This window comes from Drosophila suzukii, chromosome 3, assembly GCF_043229965.1.
Source record: "Drosophila suzukii chromosome 3, CBGP_Dsuzu_IsoJpt1.0, whole genome shotgun sequence".
Classification (NCBI taxonomy): domain Eukaryota; kingdom Metazoa; phylum Arthropoda; class Insecta; order Diptera; family Drosophilidae; genus Drosophila; species Drosophila suzukii.
Window position 1 is genome coordinate 20,569,929 of NC_092082.1, and position 14,710 is coordinate 20,584,638.

The window sequence follows — 14,710 nt, forward strand, 5'->3', positions numbered from 1 at the left end:
ATATGGATAAAGTCATTTACATTTAGAATGATTTTTATTCAGAAAAACAATGCTTTTTGGTTATAGGCTGATTTGAAAACACCAATTTATTGAACCTCAAAGGTTGCGTATTAACCTAACAGACCACAGGCTATGTATATTTAGAAGTATATCGTTTGCATATTTCCAGAGGGTAGTGCTAAATAGAGTAGTTCAGCACAGGGGCCGACTTCGGAATAGATTATCGCTTAGATCTTGGCAATGCCAATGACGCCGCAGCCAATGCGGGCACCAGCGTTTCCCGTGGACTTGCTCAGCTCGTGGCCACCCTGGCCGAGATCATCGGCATCGGCGTGGACCACAACGGTGCGCCCTATGATGCTGTCGGCGCCGAACAACGTGATCTTCGAATCGGTGATGTTGACCTTCGTGGGACAGTCGCCGCTCGCCTCAATGTTGCCCAGATCTCCCAGGTGACGATTCTCGTCGGCGGGAGCTCCGTGCTCCTTGCCATAGGGGTTGAAGTGCGGTCCGGACGACATGCAGCCGTTGGTGTTGTCCCCAAACTCGTGAACGTGGAATCCGTGAAGGCCCTTGGCCAGACCGCACACCTCTCCGGTGACCGTCACGGGAGTCTCGCTGCTCTGTGGGAGGGATAAAGAGAGTGGGTTACAATTAGTCCCACGAAAAAGATAAGGCAGGTCCCCTGATAACGCAGAAGTTGTGTTAAATCATGACGAGTCCAAACCAAAACACTTAAATACTTGTCCTTCAATGATAACTACACTCATGAGCATAGATCCACCACGGGCAAATTTATTATTTCTAAATTAACAGTTTTTACTGCTATTCTAGAAACTTCTTTATATTTATTTCTAAGCAAGTTAAATAAAAAAATGATAACAAATGATGCACTACTCTCTATAGATTATAATACCCCCACAGGGCATTTACATATTATCTGTAAGCATCAAATTTTATTCTTATTATCTCTGACACATATGACTTGAACTGGTATTACTTTATTAAAAAATTCTTAAACTGATGTACCAATTTCATGCTATCTTTAGCTACTTATTGTTTAGATCTTTATATTGTGATTCAAATCTCTTGGTATTCAAAAGAATTAAAAAATATGTTGGGAACATTTTATTTTTCTTGAAGTTCTAATCGATAATTTTATTATGAATTGATTAAGGGAATTGTAAATGGTGGTGCTATATACCGTTACCAGAGCCTGTGAAACCATTTACAGTATCTCTAGTGCTATTTTTTTGACCCTAGTTGTAAGTACTTGAGCGTATACATATACGCATCGTTGTTGGACTTATATAATTGTGCATTTGTTAGGTGACTATGCAAAAATCGCAATCGGACTTAATTGAAATGCTCGAAGGAATTTTAAACAGCATGTAGGAAATGGGGCTCTGCGGGGGACTGCCGGCAACTTGACCTTTAGAACCACTGTTTCTAATCCCCTTTTTCGTGGAGATCATCCCAAAATGTAATCGGCTCTTACCTGCTGCTCAAAGAAAACAGTGCCCTTGGCATCGCCATTAATTACGCAGACAGCTTTAACCATTTCGACAATTGATTATTTATCAAGACGAAAAAACTTGCAAACTTTTCAGGTATCTCGTACAGTGTGACCGTCGCAGGGTTAGGCTGAAAAGTCCAGGAACCAGGGCTTGAGTACTTACATCAATCAATGATCACATACTATTGCTGTGGTTATGCAAATCAGAATTCACAATCGTATAATTCAAAAGTAAGCACCGTTTCATGTATTTTTAAATGTACCGATTTCATTCAATGAGACAGACCAAAATGAATTAAATTGGGAAATTGGCATAAAACTGGTTAAAAATTCATAGGCTCGATTTTATTAAAACGAAAAACATAAAAGAATGGTTTTGTATTTTACATCACCAACATTTTTGTTACTTTATCTTTCATTTATGAGAAGATTACATATTATTTGGTAACCATTTCCCAAAGTATCTGTTCTCCGAGGATGTTCTAGTACCCCTTTTCAATAGAGCCCATCCGTTCGAAAAGTTTGGGATTTTTGACAAATGTGAAACTCTGATTCCCACAGGGCACATCCATCCATACGATAACAACCGATCTGGCAAACCTAACCAAACCTGTTGCTTCTGCGCCCTCCATTTTCGATTGTTTCCTCTTTTCATTATTTAATTTTTCGTAGTGAATGTTTCAATTTTCACTGACAAGAAGAAGAACTTACAGTTGCACCGAAAAATATCGCCTAAAAGAGTCCGTCAAATTTGGATGGGAAATTAACTATTTAACGGATGGTAGATGGACCTCTGTGTGAGGACGTATAAGCGTCCTTCGGTGTGAATAGTTGGGATTATAAACCAATATGAGCTTAAGCACCATCAAAAAAACAATTATTGTTTTGTTCGCAGAGCAGCGCAAAACACCTAAAATACTGTTTGCGATTGCTTTTCCGCTAACAACAAACTAAAAACAATTTAATATAAGCCAACGAAGAATTTAAGCCAGTAAGAAGAGGCTATAAGACATTATAGATATTTGGATGGTAACATAAGCGCATACAGCACTGGAAATTTTTATCTGAATTTAAATCGTTACTTACATATAGTGGAATCCCCTCTTTACAAGATCCAAGATAATCAGCTGTTTGGCGAACCAGTGGTTCATTTCGAAGCTTGCTATTCATTTAGGGAAATGCGGCGGAATTCAAGTCTTAAAAAAAGGGAAACCACTGAATAAATTGTCAAATCAAGTACTCCTTGCTTAACTGCACGTCAACTGACTTGGAATTAATTAATTTGCCAAAAGCTGTCTGCTTAATACACGGTTAATGCTCTTAGCTAAATAGCACTGCGCATATTTAATCGAAGTTCAGTTTAAATAATATCTCAAGTATGGAACCTTGGTAAGCTATACAAGAACAATACAACAGATACAACTATACTTACTCGTGTGTAAATGCCTTTACACAGGCTGGCCAAATCTTTTCAGAAACTAAGGGTAGAGGAGGACTTTGCTGATTGCTCTGTAATTGTCGGGACGCAAACATTCCGATGCCACAAGGTGGGTGATGATACGAGTTGGGTTACGAAAATGTTCTTATATATTTAAAACATTAAGGTGATACTGGGTGTGGCCTCGGAATTCTTCAAGCGCGCCTTTCAGCCGGGCTTTGCTGAGGCTAAAACGGGAGAGTTGTCCATAAGTAATGTCACCGCTGATGTTTTTAAAAAGTTCCTGGATTATGTATACAGCTACGACAATAAAGCACTCGACAGCTTAAGCAACACGGATATCATCAAGCTGAAGGAGTGCGCCAATATGTGGATGGTCGAATCGCTAAGTGATGACTGCGAGGTGATCATCAGAAAAAGAATACCCAATATGTTTTACGGGGACTTGCTACTGTACTTTGAGCATGCGCACCACGTTGACGACTCAGTACTCGTCAGTGACATTTCCGTTGCTCTTAAACGCAAGATATCAGGTGTTCCGATCCCAGAAACGCTTTACGAACTGGGCTCAGATGTGTTCAGGGAGTTTTTAAACACCATAGAGGGCTGTTTGACAGAAAGAATGCGTTATGACATGTTAGAGAAGTATGTGGCCATACATGGATTCGTTCTCAACCAAAGTGAACTTAATAAATGGCAGTTCCGCGGACTCGCCAATCAAAGCGAGAATAACCCCGACACTTCACACCTTAACAACAACAAACCGTTCGATTATGCCAACCCGAATCCTTTCAAGGTCGAAAAACTAAACTTTTCTGAAACAAACCCAGTGTCCTTGGATCCCAGGTCAAAAAAGATTAATAGCGAGTATGTCAAGACTCTTTTGAGTTTGATCGACTATACCAACATGACGGCTGATGAGTTTTTTGAGGGCCCTGGAAATTCCAAAATGATGACCTTTGAAGACAAATTCAATTTTATGTACAAAATAGCTCGTAGAAATGACGACACTATCATCAGACCAATAAGAATAGCACGTACTGTAAACGCCATGTAAACTAAGCTTTATATCAATTTGTTGTTGTATTTTGTTTAAAACTTCTGTACTAATTTATAAGCCTTCGAATAAACAAGTTCCAAGTGGTTAAAACAAAATAAAAGAAAAATAAACTAAATCAATTAATCGATGTTCATTTAAGCTGTAATTAAATTCACTGCACGACATATTTTCATCATTATTAAATTGAAACAAGAAATTGTACATTTGATTTTTGATTTTTAATACACAATTTGTCCAAACACTTAAATGGGATTTTCTTCATTAATAAGAAATAATGTGCTATCATTTCAATCTTTATATATTGTTATTGTATCCGTAAATTTGTAGATATTACTTATTAATTTTCATCATTTTTGTTTTTGTTTGTATTTTAATGTTTGTATATATATTCATATATAGATATATATATTATATTTAAATCGATATAGGTAAAGGTATGTAGATAGGTAATATTATTCATTCGCCTGTTTGTTTGTTACTTGTGTGGTTGGTTGCTTGTTACTGGATTTTCCCCAATTTTCTCACGCTTCTCGCACAATTCGGTCACATAGCTATAACATCTTAAACATCATAATCATCAATCATTACAATAATCAATCGCATATATCTAGATAATTTTGCTTTGTTTGCTGCTTTACCTCTGCTTTAAACTTAAATTTTATTATATTACTTAGAGAGTAGCGTCATCGAGCATATTGAATTCGTCAGATCTAATAGGGGATTAAGTCGTAATTTCGAATCGGGTTTCGAATTTCGAAAAGTGTGCATGTAGTTGCCGCCGTTGAACGGTTTTGAATGGCCAACATTTCAAACACAATCTCACAGTTGCTATTTGTAAAATGTTCCATATCAATTTATACAATTTGCTTTGCTTTGCGTGCGTTCAATTTGCTTTTGTTGTGTTGTGTTTGGGTTCGCTTTTTGCTTTGATTTGTTTTGGGGTATAGGTAGGTTTATGATTGGCAAATTCAATATACAAGATGGAGATACTTTTTTGTTTTGCTTTCTAATCGTGTCCACCCGTGGGGCCCACTATTTGCCCTTGTTCTGCTGCCGGTGCTTCTGTATCCGCACGCATCAGAGCACCTCGGACACGTACTTCGGTCGCTTGGCCACGGTGGCATCGGTGGCAGTGGTGACGCACTCCTCCTCGCTGGCCTCGATGTGACCACTGTAGTCGGTCGGCAAGTCCTCGTAGATAATCTCTGAATGCTGTTGTTGCTGCTGCTGTTGCTGTTGTTGAGCCACCGCCTGCTGCTGATGCAGCGAGTGAGATGCCCCGCCGCCCATCACATGGTTCCTCTTCAGCGCAATCAGAGCTCCCACTCCGCCGCCTCCGCTCGCGCCGCTTCCCTCAACATGCGATTGTGGCGCGGCCACGCCGGAGTTTTGATTGGTTACGTAGTAAGGACTACCGCTGCTGAAGGTTAAAACACGTGTTAGGAGTGAGTCTTAGGTTTAAGTGCTCACGCTGCACTCACCTGTACTGATTGGAATTGCTTGACAGTGTCTGCTGCTGTTGCTGCTGGTGCTGCTGTTGCTGGTGTGCATTTTGAGAGTTGTAGATTATTTCTGCAACAGAATGGAGAAGATTAAGAAATTAATATGCTGTCACTAAGTTATAAGGACAAAACTTACCAGCATCAGCGGCTCGCTGTTCCAGGGACATACCCGGCGATCCGGGAGCAGATTGCAGCACAATATCCTGCAGCGGTGAACTCTCGCGCGAGTTGTCTACAGAAAATCAAGAAGAGTTAGACAGAATGTCATGATGAGATGTTGGGCCATCACCACTTACCCATGTGACTGGGCGAAACAGGCGCCGAGCGGGGCATCCCGTATGGCGGACGGAAGCCCTGGCTGCTCCGCTGGCGACGTTTCTTGTAGCTGTGGTCGATCAGCTTGGCGCCGCTGTCCGGATCGATACGCCAAAAGGAGCCCTTGCCGGGCTCGTCCTGGGAGCGGGCCACCTTGATGAAATACCTGCAAGGATGTGCGCACAATTAAGATTGATTTCGTAAAGAACGCTGATGCTAACTGATCGTGGAATCATCTCCCTACAATCTTACCTATTCAAACTGAGATTATGACGTATGGAATTCTGCCAGCCCTTGTTCGTCTCCTTGCGGTAGTAGGGGTAGTGCTTGACTATAAACGAATAAATGCCCGAGAGCGTTAGCTGCTTGTCCGGTGCGGCAGATATGGCCTGGACGATCAGCTGGGCGTAGCTATACGGCGGCTTCTCGTTGTGATTGTAGCTGGCTGTGGAGGGAGTCTGGAACAGATCCTGCTGCAAATGTTGATGGCTCATTAGTTTGGGCATACTCGGTCTGGGAAGGTGTACTCACTGTATTGTTGTTACTGTAGTTGTTGTAATTGTTGGGCTGATTCTGAATGAAACCCTGACGTGGACTAGCCGGACAACTGTTGGCAGCGCTAATTGTACCTGCGATGGCAAGCAAATAAATGTAGTTAATATTAGAAAACAGACCGCCTACTAAGCACCAAGTTAAAGCAATACTCAGTAAATCAAAAAATACAGTGTTTAAATAGTGTATTCAACTTCAACTTGTGCCCTGTAGGTTCTTCATGTGGTATAAAGGATGAAATTCCACTTGCCAGTTGGTGACAGGTAGGGGCTCTTCTGCTCCTTCTTGGGTATGGATATCTTGAGCGGAGAGTAAATGCCGGGTCCATCGCCGGCGATTAGGTGGGCGGCGGCACCAGCTGGAGGCGCCACAACGATGTTGCCACTACGCTGTTGCTGCTGGTGCAGAGCTGTGTGGTGGAGCGGGTGGTGTGGTGCATGCGGGAGTGGTTGGTGGGCCTGCTGCTGCTGTTGCTGCAGGTGGTGCGCTGGCTGGTGGTGCATCTGCTGCAATTGCTGCTGCTGCTGCTGGTGGTGATGCAACTGCTGCTGCTGGTGAAGTTCGTCCCTCGGCGGCGGTGTAATGATGACCTGGGCTCCACCACCACCCACTCCGCCACCGCTCACGACCAACGATGGCGAATGGCCGGCGACTGCATCCGATGGAGTGGCGGGCACATAACTCTCGAACTCGATGCGAATCTCCGTACTGGGAAAGCGGAAGTAGCAGCTGTAAAAGGAGGCAAATAGAAATGGATTAGAGATAAATATGCAAGTAAAAAAGATGTGTTAATGTGTCTTTAAATTTGTAAATAATTAGTGGCAGGGGATGTCAAAGAAATCTATTCTAACCCAAAATCAGTTGAAGTTCCAATACACAACCGTCTTATGTTGAAAGAGATTTCTGTGACAACCACCTCACTCGTGTGAATTGTATTCCATTTGATTTTCTTATGAATATTATCTCTTTTCACACTAAAATATGATTCCATGGACAAGATAGGACAGCCAAACAAATCCATCAGTTAAAAGAGATACTACGTGGTGTGGTGGCGTATTAAGTTCTTAAGGCAATGTCTATAATTTACTTTACTCGATTTACTTACCGCTGGGGCAGACGAAGTGGATCCACGTTCCGCCGTTGCAGGAAATCGTCCACGAAGATGCCGTTCTTGCTGAGGCACTGGACAAAGAAGGCGCGCAGCTCCACGTCGTAGAGCACCTGGAAGTGCTTTCGCGACACCAGGTTGTTCTCCGCCACGTTGAAATGGACCAGCGATGTGGAGGAGTTGCGGCCGATTACCGTCACGGCGTCCGTGATGGGCAGTACCTCCTGGTTAAAGCGCAGCTCTCCATATGGCGGCGGAGAAGATGACAATGATGAGGCATTGGCGGAGGGGGTGGTGGTGCTGGCGGAGGAGGAGGAGGCGGTGGTGCTACTAGTGGCAGGTGGGTGGTTTGCTGAATTGTTGCTCAGCTGATCGGAGCTGTTGTTGTTGCTCCCCGCGCTGTTGCTGCTGCTGCTATTGTTATTGTTGCTGTTGCTATTATTGTTGTTGTTCAGCACCGCTGTTGCTGCTGCTGCCGCTGCTGCGCCATGGTGCAGCTGCAACATGTCCTTGGCAATCGCAACGGTGGCGGCGTCGGCTGCACCACCGCCTGCAATGTTGGTGGGTGGGTTGTTCAGTACGGCGTGTACGGTTACAATGTTGTTGTTGTTGTTATTGCTGCTGGCGATGCTGTTGTTGTTGGTGGTGCTGCTGCTATTGCCGGTGGTAGTTGCTAGTGTTGTGGTTGTTGTTGTTGTAGTGGCGGCCATTGAAAGGTAAATCCCACTTGTCCTATGCTCGCTTACTGTTGTTGTTTGCCTGGAAAGTGGAAATGGAAAATTTTCATTTCATAGATGCTATTTAATAAGTATAGGTAAAGGCGGTATAATGACTAAATTTTGGCTATTGTAAAAAATTGATAAAATAAAGGAGTTCTTATCGGTTAGTAATATAGGATTATAAATTATTATCATCTTATTAGGTATACATTTTCATAGGCACTTTTTAAGCAAAACTATTTCCTTTTCTCTGAGAAATACCTTGAATTAATAATAGCAGACCTTTGAAATTTTGTTAAAATTTATTTACATAACTTGTTTAAGTTACAATAAATAAAAAACTTCCTTAAACATACACGTGTTGTAAAAAATAATTATAATAATAAATAAATTGACAATTGTTTATGTAAAATCAATCCACTCATACTAATTGTTCTACACTGAGCATTACGCTTGATTAATTAAGTTGCCTGGTCATTTATTTTCCGTGTGTACAATCATTTTTGATTGCAACTGTTTTTATGGTTATGCAGCAAAGGTCTTTTACCTATTGACTTTGCACATCAAGAACTTTATTTATTTTATTCGCACACTGTTCGTACATTAATGCACTAATTTTTCCCCTTTTTTCATAGCTTTTCACGCGCTTTTCTCCCTCTTTTCGTTTTGGCCCCAAGGTTTCTTCTTTTCGTCAGCCACAAATTATTTTCCAAATATACACACACACGCACACCGTTGCTGTTTCGGTTTTTGCTTTACTGTTTTGCTACCGCAGCCGCACATACAATCGCACCTATGTACATACCTCGGTCGGCAACAAAAACAAGCGCCGATTGAAGCAACAACAATAATAATAATAATAACACAACTACTACTACTACGCGGCGGACACTACGTGAGTAAACACACACACACCTATAAATACGGATGTATATAGCGGAGCAGCCGAGAGAGCGGCAAACTGCAAAGGCTCACGCTTGCGCTCGTTTTCGTTTTCCCGGGAATGGAAAAATCTCCTCTCTCCAACTCCGCACACAAGTCGGTATCTCCTCTCTCCAAACTGAGCTTGCGGCCAGAGTTGCCAACAGGCGATTACATGCCACAAATAGCGAATAAATCATTCAAAGCGGAAAAAAGCTGCATCAAGGGTATGTCCATGTGACACTTAAAGGGTCTCGAAAAAAATGAAATTATTAATCGTAGTTGTATAGTCGGCTTTTACAAAAAAAATTAGGTTTTTAAAATTTATATTTATTGTTTAAAAAACACTAGTTGAATAAATTTTGTATGATGAATAGATCATTGCTGCCCGGTGTTAGATTTAATTTATAAGTTTGTTTTTAAATTTTATTTGCTTATGTGAATTTTTTTATAAAACTTTGTATGATAATTTGCAAAGTTTTAGTAAGATGTACAGATACATAAATACATACGTATGTATGTCATCAATTATTTATTATTAACTGATTGACTTTAATAAACAAATACCGACCGAATGTAAACAATGGTTGTGTGTGACCCTAAAGCTATGCAACCACTACTTTGATTCTTATGAAACACTTTGCTTGTGCACCTGTGCAACAAATGGATAACAATGGAATTCGCCACAAGTTCAACTTACTCGTAGGGATTTGGGGGAAAATAAGTGCAGACAGAGGGACTTCCATGGCAACCGAAACTTTTCGCTGAACGATCTGTATCTTGAGTTTGCGATGGGGGAAAGGAAGTTGGCGGGGGGAGGGGCGGTGAATAAGGCGACTTTTTTGTATGCGGCTATAAACGAGCGTTGGCAACACTGTTCCACTCTCCGACTTGTTTGGCTCCACTTGGGCACCAACACACGCACACACGCTGGAACTCGCACACTCACACACACTCGGTCGGGCTGAGAACTCTCGCACTGGCAGGCCCCACATGGCTCCCCCATCAATCGATCGAGCTTGCATGCATAAACATGCAAAACGAAACCAAAATAAAATTAACGAGAACAACAAAAGGCAAACAAACGCCCATACATACGGCCATATAAATAAACACACGCATACACACAGCCACATATAGATTTGGCGATTACATATATGAGTGTGTGTGTGTGTTGGGTCACTCGTAACGGCAAAACGACGGAGGAGAAGGCGAAAGAGAAGCACAATAAATAAATAAAAACACCAAAATACACACAGACACACACGCATACATATGGCGTATTGGAAATGCGTAAAAAATGCCGCTCGTTGATTTTTCAGCTAGCAACCGACAACCGACTCCACCTGCGCATACATACAGACGACGGATGTCTTGTTTGTCTCTTTGTAAACACACAAAAAGCACACTTTTCACAACGTATAGCTGAAGCCTGCTGCTCTTTGCTTTTCGCTCGGCGATTGCGTAAACTTGCCGCCCGCTTTTTTCCCACCTAACATCAAAATATGTACACACACTTGAGGCCACCCATACACACCTATGCATGCCCGTGTGTGTGCACGGTGTGTGTGTGTGCGCGCTGTGTGAGCGTGTTCCAAAATAAAAACTTAATATTTATTTATATGCCATTTAGCTGGTTGCTTTTCCGCTCACTCTGCTATTGATTTTTATTACTACTAATTCTCGCTCGCTCTTTCGCTGTTTATATTTTCGCCGTTGGTTATCAACTCGAACTGTTTTTGTTGTTCTTTTTTTCAGTCTTTTTTTTCGCACACAACACGTTTTTCGCTGCGTGTTTGTGTGTGTATATTATTTTTTGTTCGCCTTGTTTATTTTTATTTTTTGCGTACCTTCTTGGAAAAAACCTTTGGCCGTTGCGCTTTGTTAAAACTCTCGAATGAACGTAACACTAGTAATTGGGAAATAATTTAAAGCCGATTTGTGCACTTTTTCAGCGATTTTAATGCGGTTTTCCCGATTCTTATTGCTTTTTCAAAACGCGGTTTCGTTGCGGTGAAACGTAACAAACGTAACACGTAACGTGGCCGTAAAAAAGGAGATAGCCTCAGCGTAAGTCAGTGAAAAAGGGAGATGGAAATGCGAAACGTTATTGTCAACAAAACGTAAGCCACCGTAAGGAAGAAGAAGAGATCGGTCCGAGCGACGTGGTGGCAACGCCGGCTCCCGAAGCCAGGCATGGCCCACTGGTGGTCTGGCAATGCTGCCGATCAGCTGTTTTCCGCCGCATTTCGATTTTGTAACAGTTTGGAAAATTTTTTGTATTTAATTTTTTAAATCGAACTGGGAAAATGCAAAGTCTAACGCGATTGCTGAGCACCAGCTTGAGCCTGCAAACGCCGCCTCGCATGGCGGCAGTGGGCGGTGCCCTGCAGCAGCTGCGCGGCAAAACCAAAGTGGTGGAGAAACCAAAACCAGGTGCCGGACAGCAATTCCGGCGAACTGTCCACTTTCCGGAGGAGTACACGGTGGAGCCGCTGAAGATTACCCACTTGGCCGGCCGTGATCCGGTCTCGGGTCGTCTGGTGGCCAAGGGCATTGGCGGCGGCCTGAAGCAGCAGTATCGGTGGGTCAAGTGGGTGAGGGACGGTCCCACAGACGGTGCCCAGGAGGAACTGGTCTTGGAGGTGATACGCGACGGTTGTCGCACGGCCAAAGTGGCCCTGGTGGCCGTCGGCGATGAGCTCAAGTACATCCTGGCCACCGAGAACATGAAGGCGGGCGACATCCTCAAGACCTCGCGACTGATTCCCAGGATTCCGGGTGGGTACCCATACTAATACCCATACAAGAAGTAACTAACTACTTGTCTGAGTAGAATGATATGTTAGCTTTGAAAACCTTGTTCTCATTTTCGATTAAGGAAGGGATCTTTATTCGGAACTCCAATATGTTCGTTGAAAACAAATACATTTATAAAGCAACAGATGTTGAAAGTTCTGTATGAATTAATTAACTTTAAATCTAAATTAATTGAAATGTGTTCAGTCAGAATCCTAAATATTTTTACACACTTTTAACAAATCTTGTTAATGAGTTCTTATTATTTTTTTTTAATTTGTAGATTTGTAGACCTTAACCATAATATTCAAAAATTTGCCAAAGGATGTTCGTTAATAACGGTTTTAAATATCATCATTATTCCATATGTCGATGAATCTTTAGCTTGTGTCATGGAATTATAAAGTCCAATAATACTTTTTGTGTAGCACAGTACTGAACCATAAATGCTTCATTTTCATCTTCCAATGGCTTCAATGCAACTAAATAATCTCTCCCACAATCCTCTAGTGCGTCCCAACGAAGGTGATGCGTATCCACTGGGCGCCCTGCCCGTGGGCACCCGCATCCACTGCCTGGAGAAGAACCCCGGACAGACGTGCCATCTGATCCACGCCGCCGGCACCTTTGGCACCATCCTGCGCAAGTTCGACGACAAGGTGGTGGTGCAGTTGCCCTCCAAGCGGGAGTTTGCCTTCCAGCGCACTTGCATGGCCACGGTGGGCCGTCTGTCCAACCCGGACCACAACAAGGAGCATGTGGGCAGTGCCCAGCGGATGCGGGAGTTGGGCAATCGCCCGCGATCCGGCCTGTGGAAGCGCAAGGAGGGCAAGCACGGTCGCAAGATACGCCGTCTCCCGCCCATGACCACAATATCGCCACCGGCGCCGCCCAAAGAGGAGGCCATCAAGTTGACGCTGCCCCTGTAAGGATCTTCCTTTAATTTCTATGTGTCACACAATATACAACTAGAACTAGAACTACAGCTAGACCTATTTGCGCGTTTTCTTCATCGAGAATCCGGTGCCAAGGAAGCTCTCTGCCTCGGAACCGTCTGGATTGCCAGCTGCGGCGCCTTCATCGTTGCCCCTATCGCTGATGGGGCGAATGTTGCGGTCGAAGCGAATGAGACCGAACTGAAAGTCGTAGTCGGGCACGCCGCGGGCCAGGACCTTCTTGACAACCGGCGTCTCCAGCTGGCTTTCCTTCTTCTTTTTGCCGTCTAAACGGACGCCAGAGCCCTTGAATGTCTCGACGACCTCCTCGAGTATGGCGTTGGCCCCTCCGGCGACCTCACCGCCCGCAGATCCTGCCGCGCCCGGTTGTCCCGAGCCCGAAGCATGCGTTTCCGAGTGATCCTTGTAGCCTACCGGGGCCTCAAACTCCACATTCATGTCGCACTCGATGATGCTGACCGCATTGCCGGGCTTCGTCTCGAGGACACACAGTTCGTAGACCTTCTTGTTGTACTTGATGGCTATGACATCGCCCTTCGTGAGGCAGGCAAAGTTGCGCAGCGCATTCTCCAGCACCGCCTTGGGATTGGTGATGTCCAGGAAGTCGGTGCTGTGCGGCTGGAATTTGGAGAAGGTGGCCACCGGCAGGGATACACTCTCGATGTTCAGGATGTCGCCCTCCTCCAGCAGCAGATTGTCCATCATCCAGTAGGGCAGATAGCATTTGCCCTCGTCGGCCACGAACTCAAGGACGCCGGCGTGGGAGGATCGGGATTTCTTGCCGTTGGTGAGCTTGAAGAGCATTGGGTATTCCACGTTCAGACGGGTCAGCGTGTCCAGTGCGGATGGGGGCATAATAACTGCGGATTATGAGGTGTTAGCATGGGTTCTAAGAGATCTTTCATCCAGGATTTTCCCCAAGCAACTCACTTTTTCCTCCCTTTTCTACGTCGGATCGCTCGTTTCCGGGCAACATGGATACGGAGAAGCACTTGTAGGTGGCATGGAAACTGCGTCCCTCCGGGAACATCATGTTGAAGCCGCTGAAATGGAACATTCTGTTTGCTCGAGTTGCACTGCCTTAGTTTCCCCTTTTTTCGGGGAGGCGATAATTTTGTTTTGTTTTTTTCTTTTGTAATGTCACGGCCGCAGGGTTACCAGGTTCCGGAATTGCAAAATGGTTCTGTCGCCAAGTGGCAACTCCGTGGTTTGTGTACTCGCTAACAGCTGCCATCAAGAAAAATAACGCATAAATAGATATTACGAATGATGTTAAATACTCGCATCGACCATATTTGAGTGCAAGTTATAAGAAAAACACAGTGAGATCCAAAAAGGCGGCTAACGCTTTTCGTTAAGGCTTTTTTTTAACGTGGTCTCAGATCAAATACTAATTAAATAATTTGCTTCTGGCAACGGTGCTACCAGAATGGCCTACACCATTATTGTCAAAACAAAATTCAATGTACACACTAAACTTTTATTATCGAAGCCGTATAGTATTCAAATATGTATACTGAAACTTACATACCTTTCAGTATATAAATACTGAATGTCACAGCGAAAGTGCTAGGCAGAATTGCTTAAAGCCCGTTCATCGTATTGTGTTTTTTGGCAATTCTACAATCAAGTTGGAATCGCTGGTGGAAAGGAAAAACTGATTTTGGGAGAAAGGATTCCAATTGCACTTGGATGTTGTCCTGGATTTGGCGGGATTTGTGGGAGTTGGGCTGGGAAACTGGGATCTGTGGGTTGTGCATTTTCCGGACTGGTTCGTTTTTAATTTCAGGGGCGGTTTTCTCACACTATAAAGTTTAAAATATC

General features: G+C 43.6%; 5 protein-coding genes across 9 annotated transcripts; 2 read left to right on the top strand and 3 right to left on the bottom strand.

The window, feature by feature from the left end:
- Positions 1-53: 53 nt before the first annotated feature.
- Positions 54-1,615, bottom strand: Sod1 (Superoxide dismutase 1). Its single transcript, XM_017079946.4, has 2 exons — positions 1,499-1,615; positions 54-623 (listed from the first exon to the last, which is right to left on the bottom strand). The coding sequence occupies exons 1-2, from the start codon at positions 1,559-1,561 to the stop codon at positions 228-230; spliced, it is 459 nt and encodes a 152-aa protein (XP_016935435.1). The 5' UTR covers positions 1,562-1,615; the 3' UTR covers positions 54-227.
- A 1,047-nt stretch (positions 1,616-2,662) lies between these two features.
- Positions 2,663-4,129, top strand: LOC108013931 (kelch-like protein 6). The gene is made up of 3 exons (XM_017079939.4): positions 2,663-2,905; positions 2,973-3,063; positions 3,121-4,129. The coding sequence occupies exons 1-3, from the start codon at positions 2,895-2,897 to the stop codon at positions 4,009-4,011; spliced, it is 993 nt and encodes a 330-aa protein (XP_016935428.4). The 5' UTR covers positions 2,663-2,894; the 3' UTR covers positions 4,012-4,129.
- A 165-nt stretch (positions 4,130-4,294) lies between these two features.
- Positions 4,295-11,141, bottom strand: FoxK (forkhead box K). 5 transcript variants are annotated; one of them, XM_017079938.4, is made up of 9 exons: positions 10,982-11,141; positions 7,489-8,250; positions 6,634-7,112; positions 6,363-6,460; positions 6,084-6,304; positions 5,813-5,997; positions 5,653-5,748; positions 5,496-5,586; positions 4,295-5,434 (listed from the first exon to the last, which is right to left on the bottom strand). In XM_017079938.4, the coding sequence occupies exons 2-9, from the start codon at positions 8,199-8,201 to the stop codon at positions 5,092-5,094; spliced, it is 2,226 nt and encodes a 741-aa protein (XP_016935427.4). In that variant the 5' UTR covers positions 8,202-8,250; positions 10,982-11,141; the 3' UTR covers positions 4,295-5,091. The 5 variants fall into 5 exon arrangements, with proteins under 5 accessions (XP_016935427.4, XP_070853200.1, XP_070853199.1 ...); XM_070997099.1 differs by lacking the exon at positions 10,982-11,141 and adding an exon at positions 10,669-10,684; XM_070997098.1 differs by lacking the exon at positions 10,982-11,141 and adding an exon at positions 8,758-8,886.
- A 197-nt stretch (positions 11,142-11,338) lies between these two features.
- mRpL2 (mitochondrial ribosomal protein L2) lies at positions 11,339-12,915 on the top strand. The gene is made up of 2 exons (XM_017079943.4): positions 11,339-11,912; positions 12,441-12,915. The coding sequence occupies exons 1-2, from the start codon at positions 11,441-11,443 to the stop codon at positions 12,857-12,859; spliced, it is 891 nt and encodes a 296-aa protein (XP_016935432.4). The 5' UTR covers positions 11,339-11,440; the 3' UTR covers positions 12,860-12,915.
- Ufd1 (ubiquitin fusion-degradation 1-like) lies at positions 12,842-14,038 on the bottom strand. The gene is made up of 2 exons (XM_017079940.4): positions 13,817-14,038; positions 12,842-13,746 (listed from the first exon to the last, which is right to left on the bottom strand). Exons 1-2 carry the CDS (start codon positions 13,941-13,943, stop codon positions 12,923-12,925), a joined length of 951 nt encoding a protein of 316 aa, XP_016935429.3. The 5' UTR covers positions 13,944-14,038; the 3' UTR covers positions 12,842-12,922.
- Between the last annotated feature and the right edge of the window lie 672 nt (positions 14,039-14,710).